Source organism: Salvelinus namaycush, chromosome 42, assembly GCF_016432855.1.
Source record: "Salvelinus namaycush isolate Seneca chromosome 42, SaNama_1.0, whole genome shotgun sequence".
NCBI lineage: Eukaryota > Metazoa > Chordata > Actinopteri > Salmoniformes > Salmonidae > Salvelinus > Salvelinus namaycush.
The window spans coordinates 7,856,115-7,876,345 of NC_052348.1; the positions used below are offsets into that span (position 1 = coordinate 7,856,115).

Below are 20,231 nucleotides of genomic sequence, written 5' to 3' on the forward strand. Positions count from 1 at the left end.
GCAGTCTGCCTCAGACTGTCAGGATGTTAATTTTCTAGTTCACAAACAAACTACTAATTCATTATTGTCTCTCACTTTTGTCTCACATGATCTATTCAGCTCTCCTGTGTCCTGCTCCAAGAGATCAACCAAGTGCTATTCACCAGTGGTGTAGTACTTTAGTAAAAAATCTTGAAAGTATTTCTTAAGTAGTTTTTTGGGGGTATCTGTACTTTACTATTTATATTTTTTACAGCTTTTACTTTACTACATTCCTAAAGAAAATGATATACTTTTTACTTCATACATTTTCCCTGACACCCAAAATGTACTCTTTACATTTCGAATGCTTAGCAGGACAGGAATATTATAAAATTGACACACTTATCAACATCCCTGGTCATCCCTACTGCCTCTGATCTGATGACTCACTAAACACATGCTTTGTTTGTAAATGATGTCTGAGTGGTGCCCCTGGCTATCTGTAAATGAAAATAAACAGGAAAATAATGCAGTCTGATTTGCTTAATATAAGGAATTTGAAATGATTTATACATTTACTTTTGATACTTAAGTATATTTCAAACCAAATACTTTTAGACTTACTCAAGTAGTACTTTACTGGGTGACTTTCACTTCTACTTTTCTAGAAAAGTATCTTTACTTTTACTCAAGTGTGACAATTGGGTACTTTTTACACCACTGCTATTCACTGACAGAGATCGCTAGCTAATGAAATACAAATTTACATTTACAGTAGCTGGCTTGACTTGTCAAACATTGTCTAGCTTTCAATAAATTGGCTAAACGGTCATTGAAGTTACCTCTTCATACGATCAAAACAATTTGTGTTGCATGCTGCATATTTCGAGTTGAAAGAGATTTGCGTCAGTTCAAATCTGGCATCAGGACAAAATGTGATTCATAGTCACCGAATATATTTTAAGTATTTTAATTAAACTCAAACGATAAATGGTAAATGCAATTTTCGTATATACGGGTTCACTGGATCTCCGCGCAGGGTAGATCAGAGAACTGTGGAATGTACTCAAATAGTAGTTTTTATACTATGACAATTTTATTCTCAACTTGTCCATTTGGCCTATCATAGTAGAGGTTTAGCATGGTTCATACTCTTGCTCCTCCTTTGTGGGCCCCCGAACTTGTCCAAGCCCCTTGGCGTTTTCCTTCTCCACATCTGGTTGTCGGGTAGAGCAGCTCCATCCTGTGTCCCCCTCGATTATGCCCTCAAACAATTCCTAATATGGTACTGTCCAGTATTCTAAACTCCTGGTTGGTCGAGAGAGATGCACCCCTCCCCTCTCCAGACTGTCCACAGCTTTTATGGCCTGTGGTGGTCAGTCCTTACACACCTACACACACACCCCCTCTGTATTGTGTGTGTGTGTGTAACAAATCACTATTCCTCTTCAACCAATATGCTAACAGCCTATAGTGCATAAACATAAATCCTAACAGAGTGCACTCAAAAACAGATATTTATCTTATTTCAGTCTTCGGGAGTTAGCTACATCTGTTCCTCTTCATCAGACAGTAGCTTGCGTTTTCACAAGAGGCAGTGTTCACGTCGTAGATAGAAGCAGGCCATTGGCTGCCTTCATCATGAGTGGTATGTACGGAAGTTATGATTGGTTCCAAGTTCGGTAAATTAGTTTGAGCAGACAGTGTTGAAATATACTTTTTATGAGAAAATGTGTAAAAACGACCAACAAATTTTATTAGCATCATAAGAATGTTTTAATGACAACTACAAAAAAAGTCGCTCCTATTTTTGGCTTCGGCCCACCAACTATAAACCATGCTTGAAACTCGAGTTGTAAAACTGCATTTGTAAAACGATGCCAGATAAGCAAACGTGATAGTAATGTGAAAGTGGAATCCCCCTATATTTTTTTTAACAAAGACCAAAACTGGTTTCAAAATACATTTGCCAAAACTACATTCAAAATTGTTTTCCCGTGATTGCATTAAGAATTGTTGTGAACTGTTGTGCATTGACTGTCAGAATACATGTTTCCCTCTCGCAACTTGAATACGCTTCGAGAGGAATATTTTTTAGCTGCATAGAACACACAACAAGCCGAACAGGTAAATTGGTCAACTATTCTACTACGAGGTTGTTTGACAGGATTTCTTACAATGCCTCGGCTGTAAACTCCATGAGTCCCCAAAAAGCGTTCTGCTGCACTCTGATTTCTTTGTTTGTGCTGTGCAGTTTAAGACCATTACAAAAAATTCTGCAAAGTCCACCCGTTTCACATGTAATACAGTGCATTCGGAAAGTATTAAGATCCCTTGACTTTTCCACATTTTGTTACATTACAGCCTTATTCTAAAATGTATTAAATCATTTTTTCCCCTCATCAATCTACACACAATACCCCATAATGACAAAGCAAAAACAGGTTTTTAGACATTTTTGCAAATTTAGAAAAACTGAAATACCAAATTTACATAAGTATTCAGAACCTTTACACAGTACTTTGTTGAAGCACCTTTGGCAGCGATTACTGCCTCAAGTCTTCTTGGGTATGACGCTACAAGCTTGGCACACCTGTATTTGGGGAGTTTCCCCCATTCCTCTCTGCGGATCCTCTCAAGCTCTGTCAGGTTGGATGGAGAGCGTTGCTGCACTGCTATTTTCAGATCTCTCCAGCGATGTTCGATCGGCTTCAAGTCCGGGGTCTGGCTGGGCCACTCAAGGACATTCAGAGACTTGTCCCGAAGCCTCTCCTACGTTGTCGTGGATGTGTTCTTAGGGTTGTTGTCCTGTTGGAAGGTGAACCTTCGCCCCAGTCTGAGGTCCTGAGCATTCTGAAGCAGATCTCTCTGTACTTTGCTCCGTTCATCTTTCCCTCGATCCTGTCCCTGCCGCTGAGAAACATCCCCACAGCATGATGCTGTCACCACCATGCCTCACCGTAGAGATGGTGCCAAGTTTCCTCCAGACATGGCGCTTGGCATTCAGGCCAAAGATTTCAATCTTGGTTTCATCAGATGAGAGAATCTTGTTTCTCATGGTCTTAGAGTCTTTAGGTGCCTTTAGGCAAACTCCAATTGGGCTGTCATGTGCCTTTTACTGAGGAGTGGCTTCTGTCTGGCCACTCTACCATAAAGGCCTGATTGGTGAAGTGCTGCAGAGATGGTTGTCATTCTGAGAGTTTCTCCCATCTCCACAGAGGAACTCTGGAGCTCTGTCAGAGTGACCATCTGGTTCTTGGTCACCTCCCTGACCAAGGCCCTTTGCCACTGGGTGGCCAGCTCTAGGAAGAGTCTTGGTGTTTCCAAACTTCTTCCATTTAAGAATGATGGAGGCCACTGTGTTCTTGGGGACCTTCAATGCAGCATACATTTTTGGGTACCCTTCCCCAGATCTGAGCCTCGACACAATCCTGTCTCGGAGCTCTAAGGACAATTCCTTCGACCTCATGGCTTGGTTTTCGCTCTGACATGCACTGTCAACTTTGAGACTTTAACCCTTGTGTAGTCTTAACATTCTGTATACTCCCCTTGTCTCAAGGGTAAAAACATACCCGCCTTCCCTAAACCCCTAAAATTAAGCTGCTTACTTGAATTTTAAACCCCACATCTATTTTGCATGAAGAAACAACGTGTCATTCATCACAAACCTTGTGAATATCTGGCTTTTCCTTCTTCACAATGCAGAAAGACTGCATTTAATCAGTGGACACCACTCATTTTTATTACAACCCACCTGTCATAATTGTTTTCTTTACTAAAGTAGAGGTTTATTATTATTATTGCTAAAGGTACTCCATTTTTTAGCAAGAGATATCACTTGTATAGCACAAGAAAGGAGCAGAAATGTGCAGAAAGTAGTTTTGAATGCATTTTATTGAAGGGAAACCATAACAGTCTTGAACCTTTTTGGCAACATCTAATCAAATGTATTTATATAGCCCTTCTTACATCAGCTGATATCTCAAATTGCCGTACAGAAACCCAGCCTAAAACCCCAAACAGCAAGCAATTCAGGTGTAGAAGCGCGGTGGCTAGGAAACACTCCCTAGAAAGGCTCAAACCTAGGAAGAAACCTAGAGAGGAACCAGGTTATGAGGGGTGGCCAGTCCTCTTCTGCCTGTGCCGGGTGGAGATTATAACAGAACATGGCCAAGATGTTCAAATGTTCATAAATGACCAGCATGGTCAAATAATAATAATCACAGTAGTTGTCGAGGGTGCAACAGGTCAGCACCTCAGGTATAAATGTCAGTTGGCTTTTTATAGCTGATCATTGAGAGTATCTCTACCGCTCCTGCTGTCTCTAGAGAGTTGAAAACAGCAGGTCTGGGACAGGTAGCATGTCCGGTGAACAGGTCAGGGATCCATAGCCGCAGGCAGAACAGTTGAAACTGGAGCAGCAGCATGGCCAGGTGGACTGGGGACAGCAAGGGACAGTCAACATAGTGATATATTCTTATATACTGTACAATGAGGAATTCAACTACAAAATATTAGTCTTCTCCCATTTTTTTAACCATTGCCCCCACCCACAAGATGTATAAACAACAACAATAAATACGAATAAAATAAGATAATAGATACAAAACAAAAATGTGAAGAACATAAATCAATCAACTCTAATTATCACATGTAGGACAGTATGCAAGTGTGTGTGCATGGACTTTGCAGATGTATTTCTCACATGCACAGCACATAGTATTTGTTTTACAGTCCTTCTTTGGGGGGCAGAATTGGAATCTCCTCTTGCCTGCCCCAGCTGCAGCCTCAGGTGGATCAGCACAAGATTCAGTCCCCTGAACAGCTTTCACAAGCGCTGCAGAGGCTGGTGTGTGGGGGAGGCGCTCCCTTCTTTGAATGTGTGGGGTTACAAGTGCCTTGCCCAGCTGCTCCAGGAACACCCTCCTCTTGTTCTGCTTATCAAGCATCCAGGTAGGGTTGATCTTGTTCCATATCACGAAGGCATTGTATGTGGACACATCAATAATGTTATGGAAGATGACCGGGGGCAGCAGGCAGTCATCCTCCTGCAGCTGTAAGTTCCAATCACTTTGTCCAGGTTGTCCACGCCTCCTTTGATGTGGTTGTAGTCCAGGATGATGGCTGGCTTCCTGTCCTCACGATCACTGATCTCAGCCGTTTTGTGCAGTGTGCTCAGGAGGACCACATTCTTGTTCCTCTTTGGGAGGCAGGAAACTAGAGTGGTGGTGGGGGGTGAAGGCAAACTTTGATGAGAAGGCCTCTTTCCCCCTTGTTGTGAGGAGTGCAGGGGGAGCTCAGGCTTGCTCTTTCACCAACCATGGTGATCTTCCTCTTCAGGAGCTGCTGGCTGAGTTCAATCAGTAGCACACAATCTCAATTTCTTGTGTGTGTGTGTTTTTGTGGTGTGTAAATTATTTTATAACTGTCGTGTCAAAAATGACCCTAAGACAATATTTGTATCCTGGTGGTGTACAGCTTTCATGGAAATATGAACAAAGGCGATGTTTCACTTTTTCTAATGATGGGGTCACTCTTGGAAAAGTCATAAAATGTCAAGTTGAAAAAAGATCATTTAGGGGGTTTTCTCTGCTGTTAAACAGTGTCATTTTTAACCCTTAAGACAACACAAGGGTTAAATAGACAGGTGTATGCTTTTCCAAATCATGTCCAATCAATTGAATTTACCACAGGCGGACTCCATTCAAGTTGTAGAAACATCAAGGATTATCAATGGAAACAGGATGCACCTGAGTTAAATTTCAAATCTCATAGCAAGGGTCTGAATACTGATGTAAAGAAAGTCATTGTTATTTTTTTATTTATAGATTTGCTAACATTTCTAAAAACCTGTTTTTGCTTTGCCATGATGGGGTATTGTGTGTTGATTGCTGAGGGAAAATGTGTATTTAATCAACTTTAGAATAAGGCTGTAACATAACAAAATGTGGAAAATAGTCTGAATACTATCCAAAGGCACTGTATATCAGGATCCCTTGATTGCCGAGAAACTCCACTTGCTCCCTCCACTCTTCTCACTGCCTCCAAATAGAAGGGGCTGCAATGGAGAGGCTCAAAAGCTCCATGTTCCTTGGAGTGCACATTACTGAGGAGCTGAAATTGTCCCTCCACACTGACAGCGTGGTGAAGCCTCCTCAACCTCTAGAGGCTGAAGAAGTTTGTCTTGGCCCCTTACGAACTTCTACAGATGCACCATCGAGAGCATTCTGTCAGGCTGTATCTCCGCTTAGGATTTTGCCAGTGTTTAGCTCCATTCAGTTTCTTTTTTTATCCCGAAAACCCACCGAGTCCTTAACGATTACAAGCATACACATAACATGATGCAGCCACCACTATGCTTGAAAATATGGAGAGTGGTACGTAGTAATATGTTTGAGGCAAAACCAATACAACACAATACTTTATTCAGGACAAAAAGTGAATTGCTTTGACACATTTTTTGTAATATTACTTTAGTGTGTTGTTGCAAACAGGAAGGATGTTACCTCAATTACCTCGACTAACCCATACCCCTGCACATTGACTCGGTACTGGTACCCCCTGTATATAACCTTATTGTTATTTTGTTACTTTTTTTAACTTTAGTTTATTTACCCCCTGTATAAGCCTCGTTATCTTTAGAAAGAACAGTGTTTAAGCAAGAATAGAGTAGAAAATCATGGAATGACTTTATTCCATCAGCATTAGTAAGGTAAATATTCAACTATACTTGTTCTAGCCTAGGTTTACTGTCTCTAAAAACAGGTATTTATAAAAGCCTGTTTCAAATGACAATTTAACAAAGGGTTAAAGGATGTACACTCCAGTTTGTAGAGAACAGTCAGTCTGTAATATCAAGTACAGGGTTACATTCGTTCATGTTTAATATTTCACCCGTCATCACAAAACCTGGAGAATTCAGGCCATTTACTGCAAACAGCTTGAGGTCAAGGACATAGATGATAGATAGGCTTGTGAGCTCTGGGGGTTTTCATAACAAAAACAGTTAGAGTAAGAGGGACTTGACTTGAGAATGTTTTGGTTGTAGTTGCATTGATGAACACAGTGACATGATGATGTACATCAGTATAAATATAGCCAACAGTGACTGACTTGTGTGACTGAGTAAGTCAATTATTGAGTGGCAATGTTTGCTACAGCCATGGGGGATTCATAACAATAATACACATAACAGATATGGGAGATGAAAGTTGATAGAGGGGAGGATGACAAAATAGCTGATTAAGGACAACCCCCAACTACTACCCAGTGCCCCAACTACTACCCAGTGCCCCAACTACTACCCAGTGCCCCAACTACTACCCAGTGCCCCAACTACTACCCAGTGCCATGGGAGGGCTATAGGGGAAAGGGACACAGTAGGGGTTGTTTTTGGACCTCTTCTCCAATGAAAGCATGACCTCAAGGCCATGTTATCTCAGCAGACCTGATTTGTTATTAAAAAAGTATATTTTATGAATAGAACATAAGAAAAAACAAAATCCGAGGGGAAATATTGTGTTACTCTTCAATAACGTGACAGTGTTTTGGCTATGCTAGCACACCCAAAAAAATAATCAGTTAAGAACAAATTCTTATTTACAATTCCGGCCTACCCCGGCCAAACCCGGACGATGCTGGGCCAATTATGCGCCGCCCTATGGGACTCCCAATCACGGCCGGATGTGATACAGCCTGGACTCGAACCAGGGACTGTAGTGATGCCTCTTGCACTGAGATGCAGTGCCTTAGACCGCTGCGCCACTCGGGAGCCCTGTCTGTACCATGTGAGAATGTGAGCATATCCAGATACTCAACTGAGGGACTTCATCAAAATAGAAAACTAGTTCCCAGACATCCCTCGTGTACATCTCAAGCTACGATTTCTCCCTGTTGTGGACATTCCTATGTCTGATAAGGCTACTCAGGAAGGAGAAGCTCTTGTAACATAGTTTGCACTTGAAGCTGTCCTTGGTGTGAACGGTCTGGTGCTGCTTCACATATTTCGCCTTAGCGAAGCGCTTCCCACACGTCCGTCCCAATGCTCGGGCTCCGAAATTTTGACCCATTGACACCAGAGAGCCCTGCATGACATGGAGCCATTGTTTGGGTGTTGTTGGGATTGTGTACTGTGTTATAGGCTAGGTACCTCTTGTGGTGACTGCCCATCCTGACCCTGTCTGTATTCGTGGGGTAACCATGAAGCAGCTGAGGAAGGCTAGACCCAGGTCCAGGGGGATCTCCCACCACTCTCTGTGAAGGCTGAAGCCCAGGCTGACCTGCTCTGTTCATCATGGATATTGTGGTGTGTGTGTCATAGGAACAGCAGGGTCTATCAGCCCCTGGCCCTGCTCCATCCCCGCACTGAGACAGTGAAGAAAAGGGTCTGGGCTGCAAACTGGATCCCCGATGGAGGTTGTTCAGTCCACCTGTCCACTGGTTGTGTTCGGTGTGGTGGTGGAGTCTCTGTCCCTCGAGGTTCGGTCCTAGTTGCGACTCGGGAAGGAACAGCGACGGCTCCTGATCCAGGGTTCTGATCCGGGGCCAGGTTTTGTGACCAGCCGCCTCAAGGGTCTGGTCTCTTCCACCAGTAGCACCAATTATCAGCAGGCCCTCATGGACTGCAGACTGTAAACACATTGTACAGAAGATAATGTAAAGGTTTATATAAGAAACTCTTTGCTGTCCAAACAGAAACATGATATTATCAAATGTTAGCCACAGTCAAGCTCAACACTGTGATTCAAGTACCAAAAAATATGGAGTATTGGAGTTTATTATAAACAAATAATAATAATGTCCATATGTGTTGATTCATGAAGTATAATGTTTTGGTTCGACTGAGACAAGGCAAACTCAGTCCCTGGAATGATACAAAAATAACCAAGACAGTCAGCACAGAGTCAATTTTGTATTTCATTTGAACAAAATGGTCACACACTCACATGATGTGAAATACAGTACTTTTATTGCAAAAACGATACGTGACCAGAATAATAACTTTTCTCAATATGGTAACCAGAATACTTTGGGAAAAGGTTCAACCTTACATTACACACATCTTCACTACTTTATGCCAAGTAAACATGAACTAAGGCACTCATTATAAAACACCAGATCATACAACATGACAGGTTGTCACTCTTCATCAGTGAAGCATTTTTACAGACACTATTCACACCAACCATCACTATATCATCTACTCTGCCTCATCATACTCATTCTTTCCTCAGTTCACATCATCCAGTTCCACACTACATATAAAAACAACATAATTAACTACATTACATGTCACTATACTCTATACATGGGCCGTGTGCATTTTCTGCTGGTGTATCCTGAGGTAGCTCTTCTCTGAGAACCTCTTCCCGCAGTGCATACAGGCAAATGGCCTCTCTCCTGTGTGGACCTTCAGGTGCATCTTCAGCTGGTGCTGGCGGGAGAACCTCTTCTCACACTGGGTACAGCTGTAGGGTTTCTCCCCTGTGTGGACTCTCTGGTGCCTATTCAGGCTGGACGATTGAGAAAAACTGGCCCGGCACAGATGGCAGCCGAACGGTTTCTCCCCCGTGTGCATCCTCTGGTGGATCTCCACCTGTTTGGGGAAACTGAAGGCTTTCCCACAGAACGAACACTGGAAGCGCTTCTCTTTGGCGCTGCCACCTTTACTCATTCCATCTCTACTACTGTCATTTGTCAATGGGCTTGTGCAGCCATTTAATGTTGAGGCACTGGCATTGTCTGAGGTCTGGTTTAACATTAGGAGAGTGTGAGGAGGATGAAGGCCAGGGAGTGTCTGTGTTGTCGCAGGGTCCATGTTCCAGTTGATAGATCCCATAGAAGGCAGGCTGAAGGCAGCACCTGTTAGGGGGTTAACCTGAGGCCCCATCAGTCTCTCTGAATCACAACTATAGGAGCAGGAAGGAGCATCGCTAGCCGAGTCTGTGTCTGTTCTCATACGGACACCTCCCCGTCCCTGCAGACCAAATCTACGCCTCATCCTGGTTTCATCCAGTCTGTTGCCATGAAGACTAAGTTCGGTTGTGGTTTTGTGTTCGACTGTCTGTTTCTGGTTGCGGTTAACAGTGTTGTTCCCCAGCCCAGAGTTGAGGTCGCTGTCCCATCCACTGACCTCCACTATCTCGCCTCTGGTCCTGGCCTGCTCAGTGATGTTGTCCCCTGGGCCCTTGGTTGCAGCAGTCTGGGTCTGGGAATCCAAGATGGCCACCCAGTCTCCTCTGTTATCCTCCAACCAATCACCTGCAGGAAAAGGTTAGAAAATAGACTTTACAAACATGGCAGAAAACTCTACATATGGAGTTTTTTGTGTCAATGAAATCATCAAGTTTATACATTGTTTGTTGTAAACATACACTGAGTATACAAAACATTAAGAACACCTGCTCTTTTCATGACAGATTGGCCAGGTGAATCCAGGTGAAAGCTATGATTCCTTATTGATGTCACTTGTTAAATCCACTTCAATCATTGTAACTGAAGGGGAGGAGACAGGTTAAATAAGGATTTTTAAACCTTGAGACAATTGAGACATGACTTGTGTATGTGTGCCATTCAGAGGGTGAATGCGCAAGACAAAAAATTCAAGTGCCTTTTGAAGGAGGTATGGTAGTAGGTGCCAGGCGCACCGGTTTGTGTCAAGAACTGCAACGCTACTGTTTTTTCCCACACTCTCAACAGTTTCCCGTCTGTATCAACAATGGTCCACCACCCAAAGGACATCCAGACAACTTGACACAACTATGGGAAGCATTGGCGTCAACATGGGCCAGCATGCCTGTGGAACGATTTCGACACCTTGTGGAGTCCATACCCTGATGAATTGTGGCAGTTCTGAGGGCAAAAGTGTGTGTGTGTGGGGGGGGTGCAACTCAATATTAGGAACGTGTTCCTAATGTTTGGTATACTCGGTTTTATTGATTTAATTTTATGTAGATGCATCACTATATCTATTATGTTCTGTATATGTATGTCTCTCTTACCTTGCTCCCCCATCTTTAGTCCACTCAGCAGATCAATGCTCTCTGGTTCGTCTTCTATTGTCTCCTCTTTGACCTGCAGCAGATCAGGCTTCCCATCCTCCATGTCTACTTCCTGTAAGAGATACAGAGTGAGAGGATGTTGGATCAAGAAATCTGATATGAGCACCCTGCTATGGAGCATCTTCTGATTGGGCAATGAGGGATTGCTATGAGTACAATGCAAACATGTTAGGTGATTTGAAATGATGCAAACATGTTAGGTGATTTGCTTACTTGACACTCTTTAAAAGGATAGTTCCGGATTTTGGGAATGAAGCCCTTATCTCCTCCCCCAGTCAGATTAAATGCTGTATACCATTATTATGTCTCTGCATCCAGTATGCAGGCAGTTAGAGGTAATTTGGAGAGCCCATGCTAACTAGCTTAGTGCAAAGAATGGAAGTCTTCGGGTACACCTAGTATGCTAGCTGTACCCAAATACTTCCAGTGTTTACGGTGAGCTAGTTAGCACTGGCTTGAAAAGTTACCTCGAACTTCCTACATACAGAGACGTAAAATGGTTTCCACAACTTCATCGGTCTCTGGGGAAGAAGATAAAGAGCTTAATTGCCAAAATCCCAAGCAAACCCTTTAATGGTTTAATAATTCAAAGTCATGGTCCCAGACTTAAAGGTCCAATGCACCTGTTTTTATCTCAATATAAAATCATTTCTGGGTAACAATTAAATACCTTACTGTGATTGATTTCAATTAAATAGCTTCTTAGCAAAGAGCAATTTTTCAAGCAAGAATTTAGATAGGACTGTCTGGGCGTGGTCTGATTGGGGAGGGGAAAATGAAAACTAGCTGTTATTGGTAGAGAGGTTTGGAACGCTATTTCTTATTGGTCTATTAAAGCGATATTTTGGTATTTGGGAATTTCCTACTTAACCAGAGTCAGACGAACTCATGGATACCATTTTTATGTCTCTGCGTGCAATTTGAAGGAAGTTGAAGGTAGCAAATCGTTAGCTTAGAGCAATTGCTGGAAATCTATGGGTATTTGCTAGCCAGCTCCTCTCAAAAGCAGGGAAATAGACCTTCTGAATTCTCCAAAGCTGGGTGGTTGGTAATTTATAGTCTTACATAGTAATCAATATTTATACATTTGTTAGAATCTCATTGCTTACGATTATCAGTAATTTTATCAACTTCCTGATTTTACGGACTACTTTGGGTTCTGCCTGCTCTCTCTTCCTGTGAGACTTGGTGTCGTTTTGAAAACAAAAACTCCCGGGAAGCTGCTAGCTGTTGTGTACTCTCGTAGCTAACTTGCTTATTGGCAAGTCATCATAACATTAGATAAATCATGTTGGACTTGGAGGTAGAAGAAAAAGACAATTTTTATTCAGAGACATGTTTATTCGAGCCAGAATTTACTGAGGAAGAACATGCGCAGTTGGACGCTGAGCGAGCACAGAGGGAGGCTGAATCAGCGGAGCCGGTAGACCAGGGGTTCCCAAATTGTTTCACTCGGGGTCCCACATTCCAGCTTTGGGGAACATCCCGCATATGCGCCTCGTCTATTTCTATGGGCACAAGCACTGTTCATGACAAGCTGTTGACACCCCTCTTGTTGGTGGAGAGAATTGTATAGAATTGCAACAAAATTAGCTTTAAAACTGCAACATTTTCTTTGCACCTCATGACAAAATTTGTAGAATTGCAGGAAACAAGCTTTAAACCTGCAAAATTCTCTCCATCTCTATACTTTCCTTTATTTTCTTTGCATATCACATGAATTCATCCCTGATAAATAAATAAACAAACAATAATGTTGCATATATGGGAGGACTGCAACAAAATTTCAAAAACAATAAAGATATAAATAGGTAATTGATAGTATGAATGTCACGCCCTGGCCTTAGTTATCTTTTTAATTACCCACCATACCAGGACCAAGCAGCGTGATACAAGGCAGCAGCAGCGAACGCAGGACTATAGGAATTGGGAGGAAATTCTGGACAGCGGAGGACCCTGGGCACAACCGGGAGAATATTGCCGCCCTCGTGAAGAGCTGGAGGCAGCTAAAGCCGAGAGGCGGCGGTATGAGGAGGCAGCACGGAAGCGAGGCTGGAAGCCTGAGAGTCAGCCCCAAAAATTTCTTGGGGGGGGGCTACAAGGGAGTGTGGCGAAGTCAGGTAGGAGACCTGCGCCAACTCCCCAAGCTTACCGTGGAGAGCGAAAGTACGGGCAGACACCGTGTTATGCGGTAAAGCGCAAGGTATCTCCTGTACGTGTGCTTAGCCCGGTGCGGTACATTCCAGCTCCTCGTATCGGCTGGGCTAGATTGAGCATTGAGCCAGGTGCCATGAAGCCGGCTCAACGCGTCTGGTCTCCAGTGCGTCTCCTCGGCCCAGCATACATGGCACCAGCCTTACGCATGGTGTCCCCGGTTCGCCAACACAGCCCAGTGCGGGTTATTGCACCTCCCCGCACTGGTCGGGCTACGGGGAGCATTCAACCAGGTAAGGTTGGGCAGGCTCGGTGCTCAAGGGAGCCAGTACGCCTGCACGGTCCGGTATATCCGGCGCCACCTCCCCGCCCCGCCCCAGCCCAGTACCACCAGTGCCAACACCACGCACCAGGCTTCCAGTGTGTCTCCAGAGCCCTGTTCCTCCTCCACGCACTCGCCCTGTGGTGCGTGTCTCCAGCCCAGTACCACCAGTTCCGGCACCACGCACCAAGCCTCCTGTGCGTCTCCAGAGCCCTGTGCGCCCTGTTGCTGCTCCCCGCACTAGCCTTGAGGTGCGTGTCCTTAGCCCGGTACCTCCAGTTCCGGCACCACGCACCAGGCCTACTGTGCGCCTCAGCCGGCCAGAGTTTGCCGTCTGCCCAGCGCTATCTGAGCTGCCTGCCTGCCCAGAGCCATCTGAGCTGCCTGCCTGCCCAGAGCCATCTGAGCTGCCTGCCTGCCCAGAGCCATCTGAGCTGCCTGCCTGCCCAGAGCCATCTGAGCTGCCTGCCTGCCCAGAGCCATCTGAGCTGCCTGCCTGCCCAGAGCCATCTGAGCTGCCTGCCTACCCAGCGCCGTCTGAGCCGCCCGTCTGTCCCGAGCCGTCAGAGCAGTCTGTCAGAGCCGCCCGTCTGTCCCGAGCCGTCAGAGCCGCCCGTCTGTCCCGAGCCGTCAGAGCCGCCCGTCTGTCCCGAGCCGTCAGAGCCGCCCGTCTGTCCCGAGCCGTCAGAGCCGCCCGTCTGTCCCGAGCCGTCAGAGCCGCCCGTCTGTCCCGAGCCGTCAGAGCCGCCCGCCAGTCAGGAGCCGCCAGACCCGCCCGCCAGTCAGGAGCCGCCAGACCCGCCCGCCAGTCAGGAGCCGCCAGACCCGCCCGCCAGTCAGGAGCCGCCAGAGCCGCCCGCCAGTCAGGAGCCGCCAGAGCCGCCCGCCAGTCAGGAGCCGCCAGAGCCGCCCGCCAGTCAGGAGCCGCCAGAGCCGCCCGCCAGTCAGGAGCCGCCAGAGCCGCCCGTCTGTCCCGAGCCGCCAGAGCCGCCCGTCTGTCCCGAGCCGCCAGAGCCGCCCGTCTGTCCCGAGCCGTCAGAGCCGCCCGTCTGTCCCGAGCCGTCAGAGCCGCCCGTCTGTCCCGAGCCGTCAGAGCCGCCCGTCTGTCCCGAGCCGTCAGAGCCGCCCGTCTGTCCCGAGCCGTCAGAGCCGCCCGCCAGTCAGGAGCCGCCAGACCCGCCCGCCAGTCAGGAGCCGCCAGAGCCGCCCGCCAGTCAGGAGCCGCCAGAGCCGCCCGCCAGTCAGGAGCCGCCAGAGCCGCCCGCCAGTCAGGAGCCGCCAGAGCCGCCCGCCAGTCAGGAGCCGCCAGAGCCGCCCGCCAGTCAGGAGCCGCCAGAGCCGCCCGCCAGTCAGGAGCCGCCAGAGCCGCCCGCCAGTCAGGAGCCGCCAGAGCCGCCCGCCAGTCAGGAGCCGCCAGAGCCGCCCGCCAGTCAGGAGCCGCCAGAGCCGCCCGCCAGTCCGGAGCCGCCCGCCAGTCCGGAGCCGCCCGCCAGTCCGGAGCCGCCCGCCAGTCCGGAGCCGCCCCTCAGTCCGGAGCCGCCCCTCAGTCCGGAGCCGCCCCTCAGTCCGGAGCCGCCCCTCAGTCCGGAGCTGCCCCTCCGTCCAGTGGCGCCCTCTAGGATGGTCTTCAGTCCGGGACTCGCTGCAAGGGTCGCCGCTCCAGAGGCGCCACCAAAGCGGGTATTGACTATGGTGGAGTGGGGTCCACGTTCCGCACCCGAGCCGCCGCCGTAAGAAGGCCCACCCGGACCCTCCCCTTCTGTGTCAGGTTTTGCGGCCGGAGTCCGCACCTTTGGGGGGGGGGGGGGTACTGTCACGCCCTGGCCTTAGTTATCTTTGTTTTCTTTATTATTTTAGTTAGGTCAGGGTGTGACATGGGGGATGTTTGTGTGTTTTTGTCTAGTCTAGGGTGTTTGTATTGTCTAGGGGGTTTTGTAGAATTCATGGGGTTGTGTTCAGTGTAGATGTTTATGTAAGTCTATGGTTGCCTGGATTGGTTCTCAATTAGAGACAGCTGTCTATCGTTGTCTCTGATTGGGAGCCATATTTTAGGCAGCCATTGGCATTAGGTAGGTTGTGGGTAATTGTCTATGTCTTGACGTTAGTTGCTTGTGTCTGCACTTTCGTTTGATAGCTTCACGGTCGGTTGTTGTTTTGTCTAGTTTGTATTAGTGTTCGTGTTCGTTTCTTCTTCTATTAAAAAGAAGATGTATTTATATCACGCTGCGCCTTGGTCCTCTCTTTCACCTAACGACGATCGTGACAATGAATAATGATACATTTGCAGTCACAGAGAAAGAAATGCCAGCAGTTCAGTTTCTCATTGTTTACATGATTTGTATGAATGATATTTTATTGATTGGTATAATGATTTGGTATCAATGACATACATTTCCCCCTGTTTTTGTTCACTCTAAGACAGTAGCTTCAAAGCCTATCATCATCTGATTTACATCGCCAACATTTGCTGTCAGTTGTCATTTTTGCCTTGTTCATTTTACACAGAGTTCAGTAAGTTCTGTTGATTATATTATGCTAAACTATGTGTTTTAGAATGTCTTTACATTCTAAAACAGTGTTGACACCTTTTTCCTTTACATTTTTTCTATTTTATAATCTTCACCCTATTTTTCCCTTAAGGGAAGGTGTAGTCCCCTTGTTTTTTCATTTAATAATTTGTACAACCTGGATGCCAGGTGGTTTTTGGAATGGACATCCTTTATGTAACTTTCTAATTCGTTCAAATTATGTTTAAATGTAATTGTTTTATGTGCCGACGTGACTGCCTGTGCCCAACATATGTGGGAACTCCTTCAAGACTGTTGGAAAAGCACTCCTCATGAAGCAGGTTGAGAGAATACCAAGAGTGTGCAAAGCTGTCATCAAGGCAAAGGGTTGCTACTTTGAAGGTAACTCTGGGTCTTCCTTTCCTATGGCGGTCCTCATGAGAGCCAATTTCATCATAGCGCTGGATGGTTTTTGCGATTGCACTTGAAGGAACTTTCAAAGTTCTTGAAATTTTCCGCATTGACTGACCTTCATATCTTAAATTAATGATGGACTGTCAATTCGCTTTGCTTATTTGAGCTGTTCTTGCCATAATATGGACTTGGTATTTTACCAAATAGGGCTATCTTCTGTATACCACCCCTACCTTGCCACAACACAACTGATTGGCTCAAATGCATTAAGGAAAGAAATTCCACAAATTAACTTTTAACAAGGCACACCTGTTAATTGAAATGCATTCCAGGTGACTACCTCATGAAGCTGGTTGTGAGATTGCAAAGAGCGTGCAAAGCTGCAAAGGGTGGCTACTTTGAAGAATCTCAAATATAAAATATATTTTGATTTGTTTAACACTTTTTTGGTTACTACATGATTCCATATGTTTATTTCATAGTTCTGATGTCTTCACTATTATTCTACAATGTAGAAAACAGTACAAAATTAAAGAAAAACCAATGAGTTGGTGTGTCCAAACTTATGACTGATCATTTAATTGATCTTCTTAAAGATGGATTGTGGTAGATTGAGAAGCAGCATGCTTTGTTTGTAATTGATTGTTGGAGCCACTGTAATGTGTATTATTTAAATTCTTGCTCAGAACATTAAAAAAAGGGAGGACCATCTCACAAAGTCGGCTTTCAAGGAATTCAAAATAGCTTCCAAGTTCTTTTCAAGCATGAACTTATTATTTGATGATAGGAAAATACCAAGATAATTCAGACCTTGGTGCCCAAGCTAAATTGATAACTGAAATTTGGTCTTCAGTGCATCGATAATTTATCGGAGTACCTCTGACTTTTTCTGAAGCCAGCAATCTCTGTATATTCATTGACCAAATCGAGTAGCCCGTAATTGACATTTCAGGATTCCTAACAAACAACATGTCATCTGTGTACATTGCCAGTTGATGCTCATGATTTTCCACCACAATACCTTCAATATCACTTTGTCGTCTTATGGCTTCTGCTAATGTTTCTAACGCTAAAACAAAGAGCAAGGGAGACATCGGACATCCCTACCTTGTGCCCCTCTCCAACATAAAGGAGATATACAATTTGTTATAACTGCTGCTCTCGGGCTATTGTATATACTGCAGACCCATCTTATAAACAAAGAATCAAACCCAAATCTTTCCACTGTATAGAAAAAATATTGAGCTATATCTTTTTCAAATGAAACCAACCTGGTCAGTTGAAATCAAAGAGTGAATAACTTTCCAAAGTCTGTTTGCTAATAGTTTAGAAAGTATCTTGGAATCAACATTCAGTAAAGCGATTGGTCTATAGTTAGAGCATTGACACAGGTCTTTCCCCCCTTTAGGAATGAGCGTGATAACTGCAGTAGTTCTATTCACTGTACCACGATCCCAAAAATGGTTATACAGTCTAAACACTATTGGTGAAGGTATAGTTACAAACTGCTTCTAAAATTCTGAGGTATAACCATCACTTCCTGGTGCCTTTGATTTCGGTAGCTCTAAAATGTTACCCCTCAAAACAACCTTCAAGGCTTCCCAAACAAAAATAAAATCACAGTTTACTTTTTGCTCTACAAATAAAAGGTACAAAATCATGTTGACAATAGTGAAGGGTTAAATCACCATTTGTACTTTTTGGGTAGGCTTAACTAGGGCTGTGACAGTCCTCAGCCGGTGATTGTCAACCAAATAACTGTCGGTCTCACGGTAATTGACAGTTAATTAACAAACATATTTAGCATCTCCTGGCTTCCACACATAGCCTACAAGCCACTGATGCAGACCTTTGGAACATCTACATTTTAAAAAGTCTAATAAATCCATGTAATATAGCCTACACCTTCACAATAAATCCATTATTTATTTTAGACAGGTCTAAAGAAGCATGATATAAAGAAAATGTAGTCTATTTCAGAAGAACAGAAAAGCTTACTCTGAATTGTCCTTATGTTAGGTCCTGATCTGGCTACAGTATGCCAAATGGCTGTGGGCTACACTAGTTCATTTAGCAGACTAGATTTTCTTAGAATTCCGTGGCATTATTTTGTCGTATGAAGAATACAACTGAACAAAGATGAATAAAATAGAAAGGATATTTTCTCCACAAACGATTTGTGAGAGTGCGCACATGTGGCAATTCTGTGTTGAGAGGTTAACAAAAATAGGTATTCCTATATGCTTAATTTAATGTTATGAATGTAACTTTAGTTGTTCTACAAACGTTGGGCTACATGTTTAGATTTTTAATACATTGTAAAGCTCCATGATGCGACAAATGATCATTTGAAAAAAGTTGCTTGAAAGGCATGAGCTCTGCTTAGTTTTTTTGTGCTGGCTGTACACACTACAACAGTCACTCATTCATAATTTGACAAGCACTTGATAATGCCTGTGTAACAGTATAACTTTAGACCGTCCCCTCGCCCCGACACGGGCGCGAACCAGGGACCCTCTGCACACATCAACAACAGTCACCCACGAAGCGTCGTTACCCATCGCTCCACAAAAGCCGCGGCCCTTGCAGAGCAAGGGGAAACCCTACTTCAAGGTCTCAGAGCAAGTGACGTAACCGATTGAAAGGCTATTAGCGCGCACCACCGTTAACTAACTAGCTAGCCATTTCACATCCGTTACACCTGGAATTTCACAGCGGCATCCCCTTTGTGTGGCCGTTGTGCGCTTCTCCCTGAGTGCTGCGCGCTCCATCACGTGATCAGGTCTTTCTCACAGGCTACAAGTGAAGACAGACTCATCAGGGACGCAACTGCGCGCGTCCTTATCCAATTCCGAGGTGCATATTGAAGATATGTGACCAACCGGCTCAAATAGGTCTTATGTAGCAACATTTTCAATTGTGTTTTTTTACATTGGATAAAAGTAGAGACTCAGCGCTACAAAATGGTATATCATACACTACCGCTGAGGAACAATGGGAAAGTAATTTTGCTTTGAAAGTTGATAAACTTGTAAACTCACTTTTGAGAAAATGGCCTTTGAATGTTTTGGTACTACTATTGGAGAGCCCTTCTTTGTCGACACCCATGCAGCATCGTTCACACCCTCTTAAGCTTTAAGGGTTGATCCGAGCGTTCTGTACTAACTAGCTAGCTACTTCCAGACATATAAGTGAGAGAGAACAGCTCACTGAAAATTACTCGCCCTAGCAGAGCTGGTTAGGCTTTTATGTTATCCAGAGTGTTGGTGACTGCAACTGTGCTGTCAGATTGTCTGACGTAAATTCAGAGCTCACACTGGACACTCTGGCCGATGAGTAGGGTTGATCTGAACGTTCTGGCCTCACAACGGCAGTCAAGCACCCAAGCTAACTGGCTAACATTGGCTAGCTTGCTAGCTGCTTCCAGATGCATAATGAGAGAACACCCCACTCTGACCATTTTACTCGCCCTAGCAGAGTTGGTTAGGCTGTTTCATGTTATCCAAAGCGTTGGTGACTGTAACTGTGCTGCTGGCAATAATTTAATTACGTTTTTTTGCCGACGTTTACTGACACCGGCCATATTCATGGGTGTTGAGCGTTCGTAAATTCATCCGGAATTCTGCGCTCTGGCACACTAAGACGATTGTCTTTTGTTAAGACATGTAGCTAGCTAGCTAAACAATGACCCATAATCCCAACTCATGATGTTACTACCCTGCATGAATCTGCAGGTACCTAACTAACCAGGTAAAATTTTAGCTAAATAACTTCAGGCTATAACTAGTGGCTCTGAGATACGAATTATAAGAT

The 20,231-nt window shown here is 44.9% G+C and overlaps 2 protein-coding genes across 2 annotated transcripts in view; both read right to left on the bottom strand.

Moving 5' to 3' along the window:
* LOC120034862 (protein glass-like) overlaps positions 1-20,231 on the bottom strand; it is a 467,553-nt gene that overhangs the window by 88,701 nt on the left and 358,621 nt on the right. The gene's annotated exons all lie outside the window — the stretch shown is intronic.
* Positions 8,918-10,979, bottom strand: LOC120034877 (zinc finger protein with KRAB and SCAN domains 1-like). The gene is made up of 2 exons (XM_038981529.1): positions 10,962-10,979; positions 8,918-10,221 (listed from the first exon to the last, which is right to left on the bottom strand). The coding sequence occupies exons 1-2, from the start codon at positions 10,972-10,974 to the stop codon at positions 9,263-9,265; spliced, it is 972 nt and encodes a 323-aa protein (XP_038837457.1). The 5' UTR covers positions 10,975-10,979; the 3' UTR covers positions 8,918-9,262.